The 14464-nt window shown below is 33.7% G+C and overlaps 14 protein-coding genes across 14 annotated transcripts; 7 read left to right on the forward strand and 7 right to left on the reverse strand. All coding sequences in view use genetic code 6, as the record gives it.

Moving 5' to 3' along the window:
• Window positions 1-178: 178 nt before the first annotated feature.
• On the forward strand, window positions 179-1825 carry SS50377_23814 (TCP-1 chaperonin subunit epsilon; the record flags this gene model as incomplete). The annotated part of the gene is made up of 1 exon (XM_067907678.1): window positions 179-1825. The coding sequence occupies one exon, from the start codon at window positions 179-181 to the stop codon at window positions 1823-1825; it is 1647 nt and encodes a 548-aa protein (XP_067764652.1).
• Window positions 1826-1835: 10 nt separating this feature from the next.
• SS50377_23815 (Palmitoyltransferase) lies at window positions 1836-2381 on the reverse strand (the record flags this gene model as incomplete). The annotated part of the gene is made up of 1 exon (XM_067907679.1): window positions 1836-2381. One exon carries the CDS (start codon window positions 2379-2381, stop codon window positions 1836-1838), a length of 546 nt encoding a protein of 181 aa, XP_067764653.1.
• A 248-nt stretch (window positions 2382-2629) lies between these two features.
• Window positions 2630-3928, reverse strand: SS50377_23816 (26S protease regulatory subunit 6A; the record flags this gene model as incomplete). Its single annotated transcript, XM_067907680.1, has 1 exon — window positions 2630-3928. The coding sequence occupies one exon, from the start codon at window positions 3926-3928 to the stop codon at window positions 2630-2632; it is 1299 nt and encodes a 432-aa protein (XP_067764654.1).
• Window positions 3929-4348: 420 nt separating this feature from the next.
• Window positions 4349-6442, reverse strand: SS50377_23817 (uncharacterized protein; the record flags this gene model as incomplete). Its single annotated transcript, XM_067907681.1, has 1 exon — window positions 4349-6442. The coding sequence occupies one exon, from the start codon at window positions 6440-6442 to the stop codon at window positions 4349-4351; it is 2094 nt and encodes a 697-aa protein (XP_067764655.1).
• A 217-nt stretch (window positions 6443-6659) lies between these two features.
• SS50377_23818 (C-terminal proteasome-interacting domain of thiored-containing protein) lies at window positions 6660-7124 on the reverse strand (the record flags this gene model as incomplete). Its single annotated transcript, XM_067907682.1, has 1 exon — window positions 6660-7124. The coding sequence occupies one exon, from the start codon at window positions 7122-7124 to the stop codon at window positions 6660-6662; it is 465 nt and encodes a 154-aa protein (XP_067764656.1).
• Window positions 7125-7303: 179 nt separating this feature from the next.
• On the reverse strand, window positions 7304-7564 carry SS50377_23819 (uncharacterized protein; the record flags this gene model as incomplete). Its single annotated transcript, XM_067907683.1, has 1 exon — window positions 7304-7564. One exon carries the CDS (start codon window positions 7562-7564, stop codon window positions 7304-7306), a length of 261 nt encoding a protein of 86 aa, XP_067764657.1.
• Window positions 7565-7690: 126 nt separating this feature from the next.
• Window positions 7691-8314, forward strand: SS50377_23820 (uncharacterized protein; the record flags this gene model as incomplete). Its single annotated transcript, XM_067907684.1, has 1 exon — window positions 7691-8314. The coding sequence occupies one exon, from the start codon at window positions 7691-7693 to the stop codon at window positions 8312-8314; it is 624 nt and encodes a 207-aa protein (XP_067764658.1).
• A 97-nt stretch (window positions 8315-8411) lies between these two features.
• On the forward strand, window positions 8412-8822 carry SS50377_23821 (uncharacterized protein; the record flags this gene model as incomplete). The annotated part of the gene is made up of 1 exon (XM_067907685.1): window positions 8412-8822. One exon carries the CDS (start codon window positions 8412-8414, stop codon window positions 8820-8822), a length of 411 nt encoding a protein of 136 aa, XP_067764659.1.
• Window positions 8823-8876: 54 nt separating this feature from the next.
• On the forward strand, window positions 8877-9515 carry SS50377_23822 (uncharacterized protein; the record flags this gene model as incomplete). Its single annotated transcript, XM_067907686.1, has 1 exon — window positions 8877-9515. One exon carries the CDS (start codon window positions 8877-8879, stop codon window positions 9513-9515), a length of 639 nt encoding a protein of 212 aa, XP_067764660.1.
• Window positions 9516-10218: 703 nt separating this feature from the next.
• On the forward strand, window positions 10219-10437 carry SS50377_23823 (uncharacterized protein; the record flags this gene model as incomplete). The annotated part of the gene is made up of 1 exon (XM_067907687.1): window positions 10219-10437. The coding sequence occupies one exon, from the start codon at window positions 10219-10221 to the stop codon at window positions 10435-10437; it is 219 nt and encodes a 72-aa protein (XP_067764661.1).
• A 235-nt stretch (window positions 10438-10672) lies between these two features.
• Window positions 10673-10912, forward strand: SS50377_23824 (uncharacterized protein; the record flags this gene model as incomplete). The annotated part of the gene is made up of 1 exon (XM_067907688.1): window positions 10673-10912. One exon carries the CDS (start codon window positions 10673-10675, stop codon window positions 10910-10912), a length of 240 nt encoding a protein of 79 aa, XP_067764662.1.
• Window positions 10913-11166: 254 nt separating this feature from the next.
• On the reverse strand, window positions 11167-12090 carry SS50377_23825 (uncharacterized protein; the record flags this gene model as incomplete). Its single annotated transcript, XM_067907689.1, has 1 exon — window positions 11167-12090. One exon carries the CDS (start codon window positions 12088-12090, stop codon window positions 11167-11169), a length of 924 nt encoding a protein of 307 aa, XP_067764663.1.
• Window positions 12091-12482: 392 nt separating this feature from the next.
• Window positions 12483-13568, reverse strand: SS50377_23826 (uncharacterized protein; the record flags this gene model as incomplete). Its single annotated transcript, XM_067907690.1, has 1 exon — window positions 12483-13568. The coding sequence occupies one exon, from the start codon at window positions 13566-13568 to the stop codon at window positions 12483-12485; it is 1086 nt and encodes a 361-aa protein (XP_067764664.1).
• A 95-nt stretch (window positions 13569-13663) lies between these two features.
• Window positions 13664-14026, forward strand: SS50377_23827 (uncharacterized protein; the record flags this gene model as incomplete). The annotated part of the gene is made up of 1 exon (XM_067907691.1): window positions 13664-14026. The coding sequence occupies one exon, from the start codon at window positions 13664-13666 to the stop codon at window positions 14024-14026; it is 363 nt and encodes a 120-aa protein (XP_067764665.1).
• Window positions 14027-14464: the final 438 nt, after the last annotated feature.

Here is a 14464-nt window from a genome sequence, read left to right on the forward strand (position 1 = left end):
CTGCAAACCATTAACTTTTTATTGTCTTAATAAACTTTTGAGCTCTAACTATCATTATCATTATATATCGTAATTAAGACAATTTATTCAAAACCCAGCAATCCCATTAACTATATTATTATATATATTAACTTATAATTCGATTCCCTTTCTAATTTATTGAAATTTCCCTTTCACAATGCAGTAATAACAGCACCCCTAAATATCAAACAACACCCAGTTTGTTGGTGTCACCTAGGACGAATCTGGCCGCCCTCTGTACATTATCAGAGACTAGGGCTAGAAATCCCGTAATCGAGGAATTGCAGCGCACAAAGCCAACATCGCAGTCGCACGTGCTCTCTCGTCCACCCTGCAAACGTCTTTAGGCCCCCGTGGAATGGACAAAATCTTGCAGTCACAGGACTACGAGCTTACGATCACCAACGACGGTGCCACTATTCTGGACAAGATGGAGGTAGAAAATCACGTGGCGAAGCTCTTAGTCGACCTCTCGAAGTGCTAGGACAACGAAATCGGCGACGGCACCACCGGCGTCGTCGTTATCGCCGGAGCGCTCCTCGAATAGGCCGAAACGCTCCTGGATAAGGGAATCCACCCGATCCGTATCTCCGAGGGCTACGAGCAGGCCTGCGACATTGCCATCAAGGAACTCGAAAAAATAGCCATTCTGAACCAAGTTTCGCGCGACAAACTCATCAAATCGGCCAAAACGTCGCTCGGCAGCAAAATCATCAACAGGCACCACGACCACATGTCCGAACTCGCCGTAGACGCCGTTTTGACCGTAAAAGACGCCCGCGGAGACGTCGATTTCGACCTCATCAAAATAAAGACAAAAATCGGTGGAAAATTAGAGGAAACGCAGCTCATCTCAGGCGTCGTTTTGGACCAAGATATGTCCCATTAAAACATGCAGAAGGACTTCACAAACGCGAAAATCGCGATTTTGACGTGTCCGTTTGAGCCTCCAAAGCCCAAAACGACGTACAAAATTGACATTGATTCAGCCGAAAAATACAACGAATTGTACAGACAGGAACAGTCGTTTTTCATCGATATGGTCGACAGGGTCAAAAAGAGTGGCGCGCAGGTCGTATTTTGCCAATGGGGATTCGACGACGAAGCCAATTCGCTGCTTCAGCAGGCCGGGATTTCTGCCGTTCGCTGGGCCAAAGGGGAGGATATTGAGGCCCTGGCAATCACCACGCAGGCCAGAATCGTGGCCAGATTCGAGGACCTTTCAGCCGACAAATTGGGCGTCGCTGCTTCTATTAAGGTCGAGAGCCTGGGGACCAGTTCGGACAAGGTTCTTATCGTCAAAGGCGAAAAATAGTCACTTTGCACGCTCTTTATCAGGGGTGGAAATGCACTCATTTTGGACGAGGCTGAGCGCTCCCTGCACGACGCAATGTGCGTCGTCAGGAACCTCGTTAGGGACCCGCGCGTCGTGTGCGGTGGCGGCGCTGCCGAAATCTACTGCTCGCTGAAGATTCTCGAGTTTTTGTCGCAGGGAACCGAGCAGTACGCGATGAGGGCGTTTTCGGAGGCGTTAGAGTCGATTCCTTTGAATTTGGCAAGAAATTCGGGGCTGAACCCGATTCAGTCGTTGGCAGACGCCAGAAAGCTCCAAAAGGAGCAGAACAGCGGCGTTTTCGGTATCAACTGCGTCGTCGGCAGCACCGGCGCCGGCGACATGAGGGAGCAAAGCGTGTTCGAGAGCTTTAACAGCAAGAGGCAGCAGTTGATGCTGGCCACACAGGTTGTCAGGATGATTCTGAAAATTGACGAGGTTATAGACGACAACGAGGGCATGTAGCAGTGACGTTTGTTTTTCACTTTTTCTTACCGTTTTTTGACTCGTACTGTGTGGTTCCCTTGACTGTGTATGCAACAAGCTGCAAAAACGTCATACTGACCCCTAAGAGTACGACGATGGATAAAACGACGTGCACCACCTCGCCTGGACCACACTCGTTTTTAGACATCATGGCGTTGGATAGCACTATCAATAGTTAAATTGTATAGCATATTTCTAGTATTTGCATAGTAAGGTACAACAGTACGTTTTTTTACCCTATAGGGATTTGAAATAGTACGCAAAAGTGATCATATCTAGCGATGCAGTATCCCGCTCTTTGAGAGTGTTTCGACTGTTATGGAACCGTTAAATTACAGTGTGGACAATACTTAGATTGCGTTAAGGTTGTGTTTAACGTTATTCGAGGCTGAAACGTTACTATTTTTATATGGTAAAATGTTGTAATTGAATATGTTGCTGTTATGAAGATTCTTTATAGAGGTTTTCCATGATAGAGACATATAAAAAGGGCGGAAAGATTAAAAACAAAAGGGAATGCTTTTAATGGAGAAATATCCATTTTAAGTAGTAGTCAAATGATAGATAATATGTTATATAAAGTATAATGAAAGAAAAAAGTAGGTAATACGTAACGTTTGGAAGTAGTACTTTACAACGGGTAAAGTGAGTGAATTTATGATTAATGACATAACTCTAACATATTTTCATAGATGAAGTGAATAAAGAAGAATTTATTCATAAAACTTCATCTATTAAAAAAAAAATAGAGTATAGAATAAATAATAAGCTCTGAGTGATAGCAAAAAATCATAGGATTAGACTTTCTCCACCTTCTCTCTTTTTATTGCTAACAATACTTATACCACTGCTGAAATCTCTACTCTCGATATTTCTTCCACCTCTTCTCATGCAGGCCATACCAGCTTCATTACAGACGGCTTTTAACATAGCTCCGCTAAATCCTTCACATTCTTTACCTATTTCACTTAAATTAACATCTTAACTTACTCTCATAGCAGCAGAATGTATTTATAGAATTTTAGTTCTACCTTATAAATTAGGTGCTGAACATTCTATTTTTCTATCAAAACGATTAGAACGAACCAAAGCAGGATCTAAAACATCAACTCTGTTAGTAGATGCAATAACTTTTATGAAAGGTGATGAAATAAAACCATCCATAAGGTTTAAAAGAGTCATCAGAGTACGAGCAACTTCTCTATCTGAACGCTACTCTGAATCCATACGACGAGTACCAATAGCATCAATTTCATCAATATAAATTAATGCACCACGTTATTTAAGGTTATCTTGTTATTTAACTCCATTAACAGTACCAAAATCCACATATTCTTTGGCCAAATCAAAGACTTCTTATAAAATATGGGAACCTTCGCCAATATAAACTTAGATGAGTTCAGTAGCACAAAGATTCAAAAAAATACAATCTGCTGCGTTCGCAATACAACGAGCTATAAGAGTTTTGCCGACACCAGGAGGTCCATAAAGTAAAAGACCTCTAGAAGGTTTGATACCAACCTTTTCAAATAGATCAGGGCGTCTGAAAGGTAAAAGAATTGCTTCGTCTACCTGTTTTAATATTGCATCCATACCACCAACTTAGTCAAATGTATCGGTAGGTTTTTCAGCCACTAGCATTTTTTTAACACGTGCATCGTAAAACGTAGGCAGTTTTTCATATATTAAAAATGTATCTCTGTTAACTGCTATTAAATCTCCAGGTTTAAGCTAATTTTATGGAACTAATCCTGATGAAGGGCAATAAATAGTTTAACGTGAGGATGTTTTTAATATAATTCCTGTGGTAATTTTACCATCATTTTCTACATCTACTATTTCAGAAACAGTAGATATAAGCATGGGGAGCTGCTTATTTTGATTTAGTCGCTTTTCAATATCTTTTTATTATTACTTTTGATTATCAACTGAAGCCCTTAATGACATTAATTCTCTTTTCTAAAATTAAATTGTTTATTATACATACTAAGTACGCTCTTTTAAAACTGTTGGTGGAAGTTGTAGGATTGACTCATCAATTTTCTTTATCTCTTCAATAATTTGATCAAATGTAAGTTCTTCTGTCATTAGAGGTTACAGAAAATATGTAATTTTAAATAATTTTAATATAATATTATTTATATAGCTAATTTCGAAATAGCGAGAATACCTATTTATTATTCACTTTACTATTAATTTATTATATGAAGGCTATTCAGAGGCAGTAATCATACTAAATAAAGTTAATAATAATTTTGATAACTTTTAATAAGTGTTAATTTATAATATTTAAAAAATATTTAGTTTACTTGTGTAACGGCCGAACACAACTAAAATATAGATATATCTAAATAAAATTAGACTATTTAGGTTTATATAAACCATTATTTATTATAATATTCTAGTTTTACCATCAGACTTGACGGATTTAATAAAAACAGCAAGTAAACCAATATATTTCATTTTTTGCCAATGTCTTTTAGTAAACATAAAAATCGAATCATATCATCAATGTGTAGTACCCAAGAGTTTTCCTAGCCCTTTATTTAAAATATCACTGAGTTTACTAACACCTTATACATCTAAAAACTTACCTATTTCATTTGTTTTTTCATTTAATTCTAGAGTTAAACTTAAATCTCTGAAATTATAGAGTTTTTTACCATTTTCTTAGCAATACTGTTACATTTCTGCAGATGATAGGAACACAAATTTTGAGTACTTATTTTATTGAAAATTTATATTTTTAATAGGTCTTCCAGATAATTTCTTTAAAACTGTTTAGAAATGGTTTAGAAGAATTAAATTATAATAAGAATTGGTTTCACCTTTATTAAGTTTAGCTTCTAGTAAAAATGGACAGAAAGGTAATGTTTCTAAATGAGAGTTATTAAGTGGTAATATTGGTATATTGTTGTGTAATAATACTAACTAAGAAAATTCAATTAGTTCTGAAATTTCTGTCCAATTTTCTATTGAAAAATTAACAGAGTTTTCAACTTTAAACCCAAAGTTTTCGGTTGGCTCGAAAACATAATTTAGCATAACTAATAAAGAAAATGCAAGCTCATACTAATTATTTAATGTAAGATATGATAAAAATTCCTAATGTGGTGAGTCTTTTTATAAAATATCAAGAAATTAATCTGTATACAAATTAGTTTATTTTATATTGTTAATAATATTATTAGCTATAGTTTACTAAACAGGCAGATTATTAATGACTGCTGTAGCTAAAGCTTTGTCAAGTTAATTATGTTTTATATAATTATTTATATCACAAAACTATGTCCCAAACTAAACCTACTGCTAGATTAACTAAAATATTATCGATTTATCGCCCAGACGATAAAGAATTGCAGCATAAAAAAGTTAAGAAATACCTTAATTTTATACATTAAGCTTACAGTGATCTATTACTTATTGCAGTTAAGAAATTTGATACAATGGAAACAAACTGGATAATTTACTTGTTCCAGAAGTTTAATTAATAATATGATTTGGAATAACAATAGAAGAAGTTTATTATTATTAAGGAATGAAGACGTTTTATTAAATACTTTATGACAGTGTTGGAGGTTACTAAAGCTAGTTTTATGCTTAATATACCTAAACAGGAATTGGAGGTGGAACGAAAAACTAAGCTTATTAAGCATCAGATATTACGATAAGTTTCTACACAATCTGCTACTAAAGAATGTTTTATTTTATATCTTTAATCGGTGGTATTGATATTTGTTGTTCTTACTATTAAAATACTGGCTAATATGGATGTATTTTTTAATTCTCAGTTTTACTAAAGTTTTACTGAAATACAGGTGGAGGAATTGGAGGAGGAATGGAAGTTGAATTGGAAAATGAGTCATTGGTTAAATTTATGTTATCTGTATGTTTTTATTACGCGAAATATTATTAACTATCTCCTTATTACGGCTGTTAAATCTGCATTTTACGTCTCCTTGTTTATGCTGTTGATGAAGTATTCGCAATTTCTGCACCAAAGAATAGTTCAGGTTCTGGATGATTAGCGTGTGTTTATTCTAATAAGCTAGGCGTGCAATTAGGAAAATCAATTTCAACGGATCTTTATCGCTAATGGGTGGGTAAATTTAGACTTGAACTAGAATGCTAGTTTTTTGGTACTATTTCACTATCAACTTATGTGTCAGCAATTTCATTGACCATATCAAAAAAAGATTCTGCTTAAGAAAAGTCATTTTGTTATTAGCTTTATTAAATAAATTAAGACTATACATTAAATTATTGATTATTTTCCGAGCCTACAGTGCTTTTTCTTCTCCTGTGCGATAATGGCTGTAGTTGGTTTAACGGATCTTGGCTTGGTATTCTCATTTCTTCACTATTAAAAGGGGGAGGGGTCTAATTAAAAATAATTTCCTGTTACAAAGGAATATTCGGGATGCGCTATACCTCAGCTACTGGTAATTATGGCGTAATTTATGTTGTCGACAAAGCTTACTGACTGATTACAGTAGAAATATTCAAACTATCTTATATCATCTACTAATCATTAATTTGAGGTATTGGTGGTGTAGCAACCTGTTAAATATCGCCGGAAACTCTTCTTCTTCGAGACGTCATTTAATTATAAAATAAAAATCTAAATATTATATCGTAATATAACCTAGTTAGTAGAGACCAAATTGACTTATTTTGTAAATGCTTACTATTCTAAATTTTATACTAAATTGCTTTAAATGATCATTGTCTATAATTTAATCTCACTCAATCAGCAGGCCATTCCTGGTTTTCCTGCAAATTTCACTGCGAGAGTTCTCTCGTTAAAAACTGTTCAACCTCAGCATGGTGGCTTAAGGTTTTTCCCTCTTGTGTCCAAATCGTCTGAAAGCTTCCCAAGAAGCTCAATTCCATCAAATATGGTCTCCTCAGAGTCATCTTAATTTTCACTGAAAAATATAGAAAATTGACTGTTTGGTTTAAGCAAAGTGGAAGAGATCTTGAAGCTCGCAACGTCTTTCACATAATTCAAAGTTGCGGCTACCTTTGTAAGCTTGGCTGCATCGAATCCAACATGTCCATTAGAGATATATATCTGGGTAGGGCGTGCCTCTTCGTTGTGCGCAATCACGTTGATCTAAACAATTTTTGCGTTTCCAGGGAAGGTGATTTGGAGGAGCACTTCTGGGTCCGCATCTGACTTGATCTGCTTATTGCAAGATAGAATATCGCCAATGGAGGAGTTCGTGTTAAGCGCTGTGGATGACTGCACTAAAACCTTGTCATTTAGTAAGTTTTAGGTCATTAGAGGACAATAGAATTAATTAGGGTTTAGCATATAATAGTATATACTTTAAAAAAATATAAGATCCGTAATTCGTATTAATTTCATATAATAATAAAAAATATTTGAGAACAGAATTACATTAAACAATAGTTAACCAAAACGTAACGCTAACCTGAAGTTGAGTTAACTAAATGTAATCAGAAGTAATCACAAATACGAATTGCCTTCATCTAGGATGCTTATGCATTTTGGCTGAGCTGATAATCATAAAATTTGATCTTCTTTTTATATTAGCTAATAAGCTGAAGAATGTTAGATTAAAATATTGCACCTACCCCTAATTAGAAAGCATATTGATGTTTGAGATTTGAGAGCATATGCTGTAACTATAACTTCTTACAGAGCAAGTCATTATAGTTTTGCATACGCGCTTAAAGAAAAGGAAAGGTAAATATCATTTAAAAATAACGTTATATTATATATAATATAATTTTATTGCTTTACAAAATTATTTTGTAGTTAATATTTTATTCTATATAATAATCCTATAATTTTTAATTCATTTCATTCCCACTTTAGCTTGAATGGACTTTTCCTTCTCTAACGACGAAGTAGACAACAACGAGAAAGAAGACTGGGAAATAGAGGCAGAAAAAGCAATAGAGGCGAAAGAAGAGAAAAACACTCCCCAACAAATTATAGAAGAACCGGAGCTGGATAATGAAATAAAAGCACGCCAATAGCAGCTGTCGCGCGACTAACACAACGCCAAAATTGCACAGAAGTTCATGGGCGATGTTTCGACCGACGAAGAAGCCGGCGACATCCAGAGAGACTACACGCTCGAAAACGACTTCATGGCCGGCGAGGTGAAAGTGGCGAAAAAGAATGTTTTTGACGTCAAATTAGACAGTTACGAGTCGTTCGACAGATTCGGTACGAAAATAGGAGCGGAATTCGAATAATTCTACAGCAAAGGAATGGAAGTTCAGTACATCGGAATGTTCAAGAAGATGGTGGAGGCGGCTTTTGCGACGTTGCAGCCCGAACACATTTCCGCACTGGGAAAGTTCTGCTATGACACAGCAAACGCACAAATCAAATCCAAGAGCGGCAAAAAGGCAACTAAAAAACCGGCTGTGAAGAAGGCTCAAATCAATACGTATGCGGCCAAACTTGGTGATGACGACGAGGATGATTTTATGTGAGCGAGGAAATTTAAGAATTTTAATATTAATATATATTAATAATTATAATTATAAAACAATATCTTTTTATATATATTATAATAATATTTTGGTGAAAATGAAAAAAACGCACAAATTCAATTTCTCGCAGACAACCGACGCTGGCTGGGTAAAGAAGTAGTTTCAACTGAACGGAATCGATATATTAGACACTGAGTACGCGAAAATTCTCATAAACCCGCTCAAAAAGAAGCCCAAATAAGTAAATGAATTCGAAGCAAAACTGCAACAATATGACGAACTCAGAAGAAAAAATATTGTCAACCGAGCGAATGTAGATGACAATAAGTGCCTTATTCACCTAGACCCGTAAGTGTAATAGATAAATATAGACGATTTGACGTTTATGCCCCAGAAAAGGCAGAAATCAATGAAACAGCTCCCAACCTGCGCCATGCCCATCCAACTACCCAAAAAGCGCTCGTTGAAGAATTTTACAAAGCTGCAATCGATAAATTTTTCATAGTGAATACTAGTTATTATATACTAAATAGCATATAATTAATTTTGCCCCACCTCTAAAATGTCCCAAATGGCCTATCTGATCGACAACTCGCCCACCTCGCGTGACATCCTGACGAACAATCAGGCGCTGGAGGCGTTTAAACTGCACTTTCTGGAGACCGTAAATAAGGAGATTGTGGACAACCGGGAGGCCGCGATTTCGCTCGTTTCGCTGAACCAGCGCCCTTCGCTGCTGTGCCCGCTGATCAACAGGCGATTTCCCCTGCAGGAGGCCTCGCGGAACTTCACTTTCGCGCCGCAATTCGACTTCGCGGGGCTCGCGCAGAAGCAGCTTTTCGACGGCCTGAAGCTCTGCCAGATGGCGCTAAACCAGAGGACGAACAAGCAGGTAAAGCCCAGAATCACTGCGCTAATTTGCACGGAAATCAATTTTTAGGACTTTGAAAAGGAGTGCAAAATTTTGAAAAAAGAGGGAGTGGAAATTCGATTTCTAATTGGATTGTTAGCAAAAAATTAGTACGATTTTTATGCATAAATTTGTGAGAAAATAGGTGAGAATTGCAGCGTTTCCTTGGTCGAAAACGAGACCTTTTTGGTCATCAAGAATTAGCAGGTCGATGACGATGACGAGGAGCTGCAGGCCGTTTTAGCGCTAAGCAGGAACGAATTTTTGGCTTAATAAGGAGCGGGATAGTGATCGGAATTTGATTATTATATGATATATTTTGTAATGTAAAAAGTGGAGTAGGGAAAATTAATAATTATTATTATATAATTTAAATAATAAAGTTGAAAAACTGAAATTAAGTCGGAATAATAAAAATTAGTGGAAACTTACTATGAATATGATTTTGTTGTTATTACGCAAAATTTTAATTTTTAAATAGTTTGAATTATGCTGAAATAATAGGTTTTCTGAATTTGTTTTTACAGTTTGTGTAATTTGTATTTCTAGTATTTTGATTCTTCGGTGTGTATACGAATAGTTCAAAAAATATCTGGTTTTGAATTGTAATTATAATTTATGTCTATTGTATTGTGAGAGTTTTAGTAGTTTTGGTTTGTTCTTTAATATACTAATTTATATAGAATTAGGTTTAATATATCTCAAAAACAGTTATTCAAATAGTCACAAAACATGAATTGTTAATATGAATTATATTTACAAAATATATAATATAAGTAAGAATAAATGATAATAATAACATATATTATATCGTTTTTAAAATATATCATATATAGTTTTTATATAACTGTATAGTAAATACTCATTATCGACAAATATAAACTATAGATAAATGAGAACGTTTTTAAAATATATATTATATATAATTATAAACTATATGTACACAACTAAAGAAATGAACATCAATATAGAACCTAGAACTATTACCTAATCAATGAGTAGGTAGAATGTGCTTCCCGAGTAAAGAACCCCTAGAATACTTAAGAGGAATTCTAGTTCCTTTAACTTTTGCGTTACGCCTTAAAAAATTTTAGACAAACTAGAATTGGATATTCTCCGTGGAACATCAGAATTAGAAATTTTAAAAAAGAGGTTGTAAAAAGTAGATAAATATTGTATTTAAATTGAAGATTAGTTGCATCAAAAACTGTGATCACTATAATTTTAGTATATTTATGTCTCGACATTATATTTTGATATAGTATTGATATTCGTTTCTTGAATAATTACATTTTTTAAGACGTTTCAAAATTTACAAATATATATATATATATATATATATATATATATGATAAAGTAGTAGGATTACTCAGTTGAAGTTTCACGTTTCTATACTTTTTAGAATAATATTTATATACTTTGTAAATAAAATTATTGGAAAATCAGAAATGAGAAAAGCCAAGTCAATATAGTTAAGTAACCTTTAAATCACACAGACATAAGGAAATCCATCCATAGATTATATTAAATCCCCTAAAAGCCAAACCCACATGAATAAGATGTTTGATACCTTAGAGATTAATATCTTAGTAGGAACTTAAAACCTACAAGCCATGCACAAGAGATTAAATAAACTACTATAGCTGAGCTAAGATTTGGAACAAAAAGTAGCTGAAATGATTCTGTGATTACTTTATAAATATTAATTTATTGTTAATGATCTGTATAAAAATAACTTTACTCGGTGTATTTACAATAAACCTTACTAAATCCCAGGTTAACTCTTCATTACTATTAAAATCATTCACCTGTCCCCAAAACTAGAGCGCACCAATAATTATTCCAACTAAGTCATACCACTTTATTCGATCTTGATAATAGTATAATAATGAGATAATAATTTTAAAATTTGATACAGCTAAAAATTAAAAATCATGATAATTCACTACTAAAGCTCCTAGCTCACGATCTCCGCGCACATTTGTCCGAAAATATATCGCATTTCTCCAACCTCGCATTGAGCACCCTCCAAGAAGTTCTACACGTTCTTAACACCCACGGGCGCCCGGATGCACTCGATGGCTGCTTTTTTGTCGTTATAGCCGACTTTCCCCATGAAATTTTTACCATCTAGCGGATCGCCAAAAACGAAGTAGCCTGTGAATTTCTCCGCTTTGGGTGCACTGAATTTTTTCGTCTGAGAGATCGATACGCCGGTAAGCAACTGGTAGGCGTTGATAATTTACTTCATTTTAATTTGTTCCTTAAAGGAATTCTACATTTCTGACTCGCTTTTGCTCAGCTTCATCGATAGATCCGAAAACTTTAGACTCTGGGCATCGGATTTAGTATTACTCGCAAGTCCCTTTGCCTATTACTGGAGACTTCGAATTTCAACTTCCTGTGCTCTGATTTTTGCCTAGAATTTTTCGTTAATTTGATCCTCTAAGGCTTTATTCTAGGTGGTGATCTGTTAGATCTCCTTTGCATGCTAGAGCACGTACGTATCTTAATTTTATTGTAATGTTTACAATAATGGTGTCAGCGTACTGAGCTGCGCAGAAACGTCTTCATTCGCGCTGAATAGCTCCCGGTACGCGCGCAGAAGCTGTTGATAATCGTCCGCTGAATAGATCTATCCAAAATCATCAGGAGAGATTTTTTTGGTAGATGAGGTACGTTTTGACTTCGAGGGCTGCTATTTTGGGGCTGGTGGAGAAGGGGATGGCGACTAGGAGTAGGAATAGGAGTAATATGAGGACTATTCGGAGGGCTCTTATACTGGTAGTTTATGTTTGTGCCTTGATGAGGTTTTCTGATTATTCACAACGCGTTTTGTGTGATCTCTGGAACTTCTTGAAGGCATTATTAAAATTTGAAATGCCGATAAATTATACTAAGCTGTATATAATAATATAAATTAAAAATAATTTTGTATTTCTTATCTACATTGTAAATAAATGAATCACTCTGTGTCGTCCCCGGATTTTCTGTATAAATCAGTAAGTTAATGCCCTATGTTCTATCAGGAATTTAAATAATTGGTTTAAAAATTATCGATCCAAAAGGTTGACCTTTTTAGATTATATTAACAAGTTGAATATTTAGAGAATATTCTAGTGAATTTTGACTGATTAGGATTATTAAACAATTTATGTACTTTAAAGCTAAATGCTTATACAAGTTAATAAAAGTCACTACTCTTATCATTTTCATACAAACTAGAATAGTGTAATATTGTTTCGCTGTAATAAGACTTCACTAAGATATTATCTCAACCTCTTCAGAAAACCTTACACGTCTCGCTGAAATTTCTACATCTGAAAAGTAAAACTTATCAGGAGCAATAGACATTTTCATTGAATTATAATTCTTCTTAACTAACTTCTCTTTACTCTAACTTCTTTTACTCAATTATTTTTAGTGTTCAATCTCAATTTATTCAATTTCTTTCTATAATTTTTAAATTTCAGAATCTAATTTCTTAACGCCATCAATTTTTAAATCAGGTTTTACTTTAATTTCTTATTTCCATTCTTTGATACTCTCTTTTTTAATAAATTATTATACTATATTGTCTATTTAAAAAGTTTTTCGCTTACGCTCCGTCCATTTCTCACCGTTTTTCCCAAAAACCTAATTTCCAATATCAATAATAATAGTAGCACATTTTTTGCAATCAATTTCAGCTCCAATCCTATTCTGTATTTCAATTTAAAATTCATTCTGCCTTCCCATTTCTTTTTTTAATATATCGCCAAAAATTGTCGACTTAGGATCAATTTTTTTGTTTAAAATAAATATTTACGCAGCAAACTTTTATAGCTTTAAGAAATTACTCTTTATAAGAGAATTGGAAAATTAAACGGTAGGTAAATTTGCATTTTGATATAATTCACTTTAGGCTAGAAACCTTTTTAAAATTAGATTCTGTGCTGGTTTTTATGGTTTATAGACTATTTAGCTAGGCTGCGCTGGCTATAGAGAAATATTAATTTCTGATATAGATGGTTAATCTAGTTTAACAGGCTTATTAAGTTTTAAGACTGTAGAAAAATGATTTGCTTTTAAACTTTCATATTTCGGGGAACTAATATGTTCTGTGATTGAAGATTCTCTTAGTGGTAAATTTTATTCATGAAAGTTAGATAAGATGTCAATTTCATGCTTAAGAAGAGATGGTGAGTCGATTTGTGGAGGATTTCTTAAAGCATTAACAAAATCTTCAAAAGATTCAGAATCTGGTGAATTTTATATATCTGGGTCAAAAAGATAGTCTAATGCTAGAGGTTTATCGTGTTTGATATCATTTAGGAGTGATACAAAGTCATCGGAAAATTCCATTTTTAATAGGGTATTAATTTTTAGTATTTATAATAATATTAAGAATATGAATAATGAAGTATAATTTTATTATATAATAATAGTATGCCTTAAAAATGCGAGGCGCTTTTAAATCTACAAATTTTTCTTTTAATAGATCAGTACTAGCCTCGACAGATTAAAAAAGAGGATATTTTGCAGAATAAAGCTAGAAAGCCATTGAGAACACGTTATTAAAAATTGAACCAACAAAATAATTTTAAAGACGACCTAGATCATAACTATTTGCTTTAAGATCATCCTGTAACAATGAGCTTTATTAACCAATTGACTCATTTCAGTCATCTTAAGTAGGTATATTTAGCAAAGAATTAGTAAAGTACAGGTAGGAGAAAATGTTTCTTAGTAATGTAGAAAAAGAGACCGGGTTTATGTACAAAAAGGGGATTAAGTTTAGTATGAGTAGTAGAATTTAGTGAGATAAAACTGATAATCAATCTAAACTTATAAAGCTGAAACTTTATTCAACTAATGTAAAAGAATTCTATTTATAACTTCTCCAACCTTGTGGAATATATTTAAAGTTACGAAACTCTTACAGATATGTTTTATCAATAGGGATTGACTGATCAATGGGCAATAAAATTGTATGATTTAAATATTAAACGTACTAGTATTAACCCTTTCTAATAATAATTAGATCAGTATCTTCTAAGTCTAGAACAACATCTCCAGTTTTAAAATGTAAAGTGATTAAATTATCTTATGAGGTAATATCTATATATGATTCAATGATGTTTTCAGCAGATGGCTATAGATATGTCCGCATCAAATATTTACAGGTAATAGACATTTCTGAATTAAGTATACGTATATATATAAGGAATTATTTAACTACTTAAAAAAATTAGAGAGTT

This window comes from Spironucleus salmonicida, chromosome 4 (genome assembly GCF_000497125.1).
Source record: "Spironucleus salmonicida strain ATCC 50377 chromosome 4, whole genome shotgun sequence".
NCBI classification, from domain to species: domain Eukaryota; phylum Fornicata; order Diplomonadida; family Hexamitidae; genus Spironucleus; species Spironucleus salmonicida.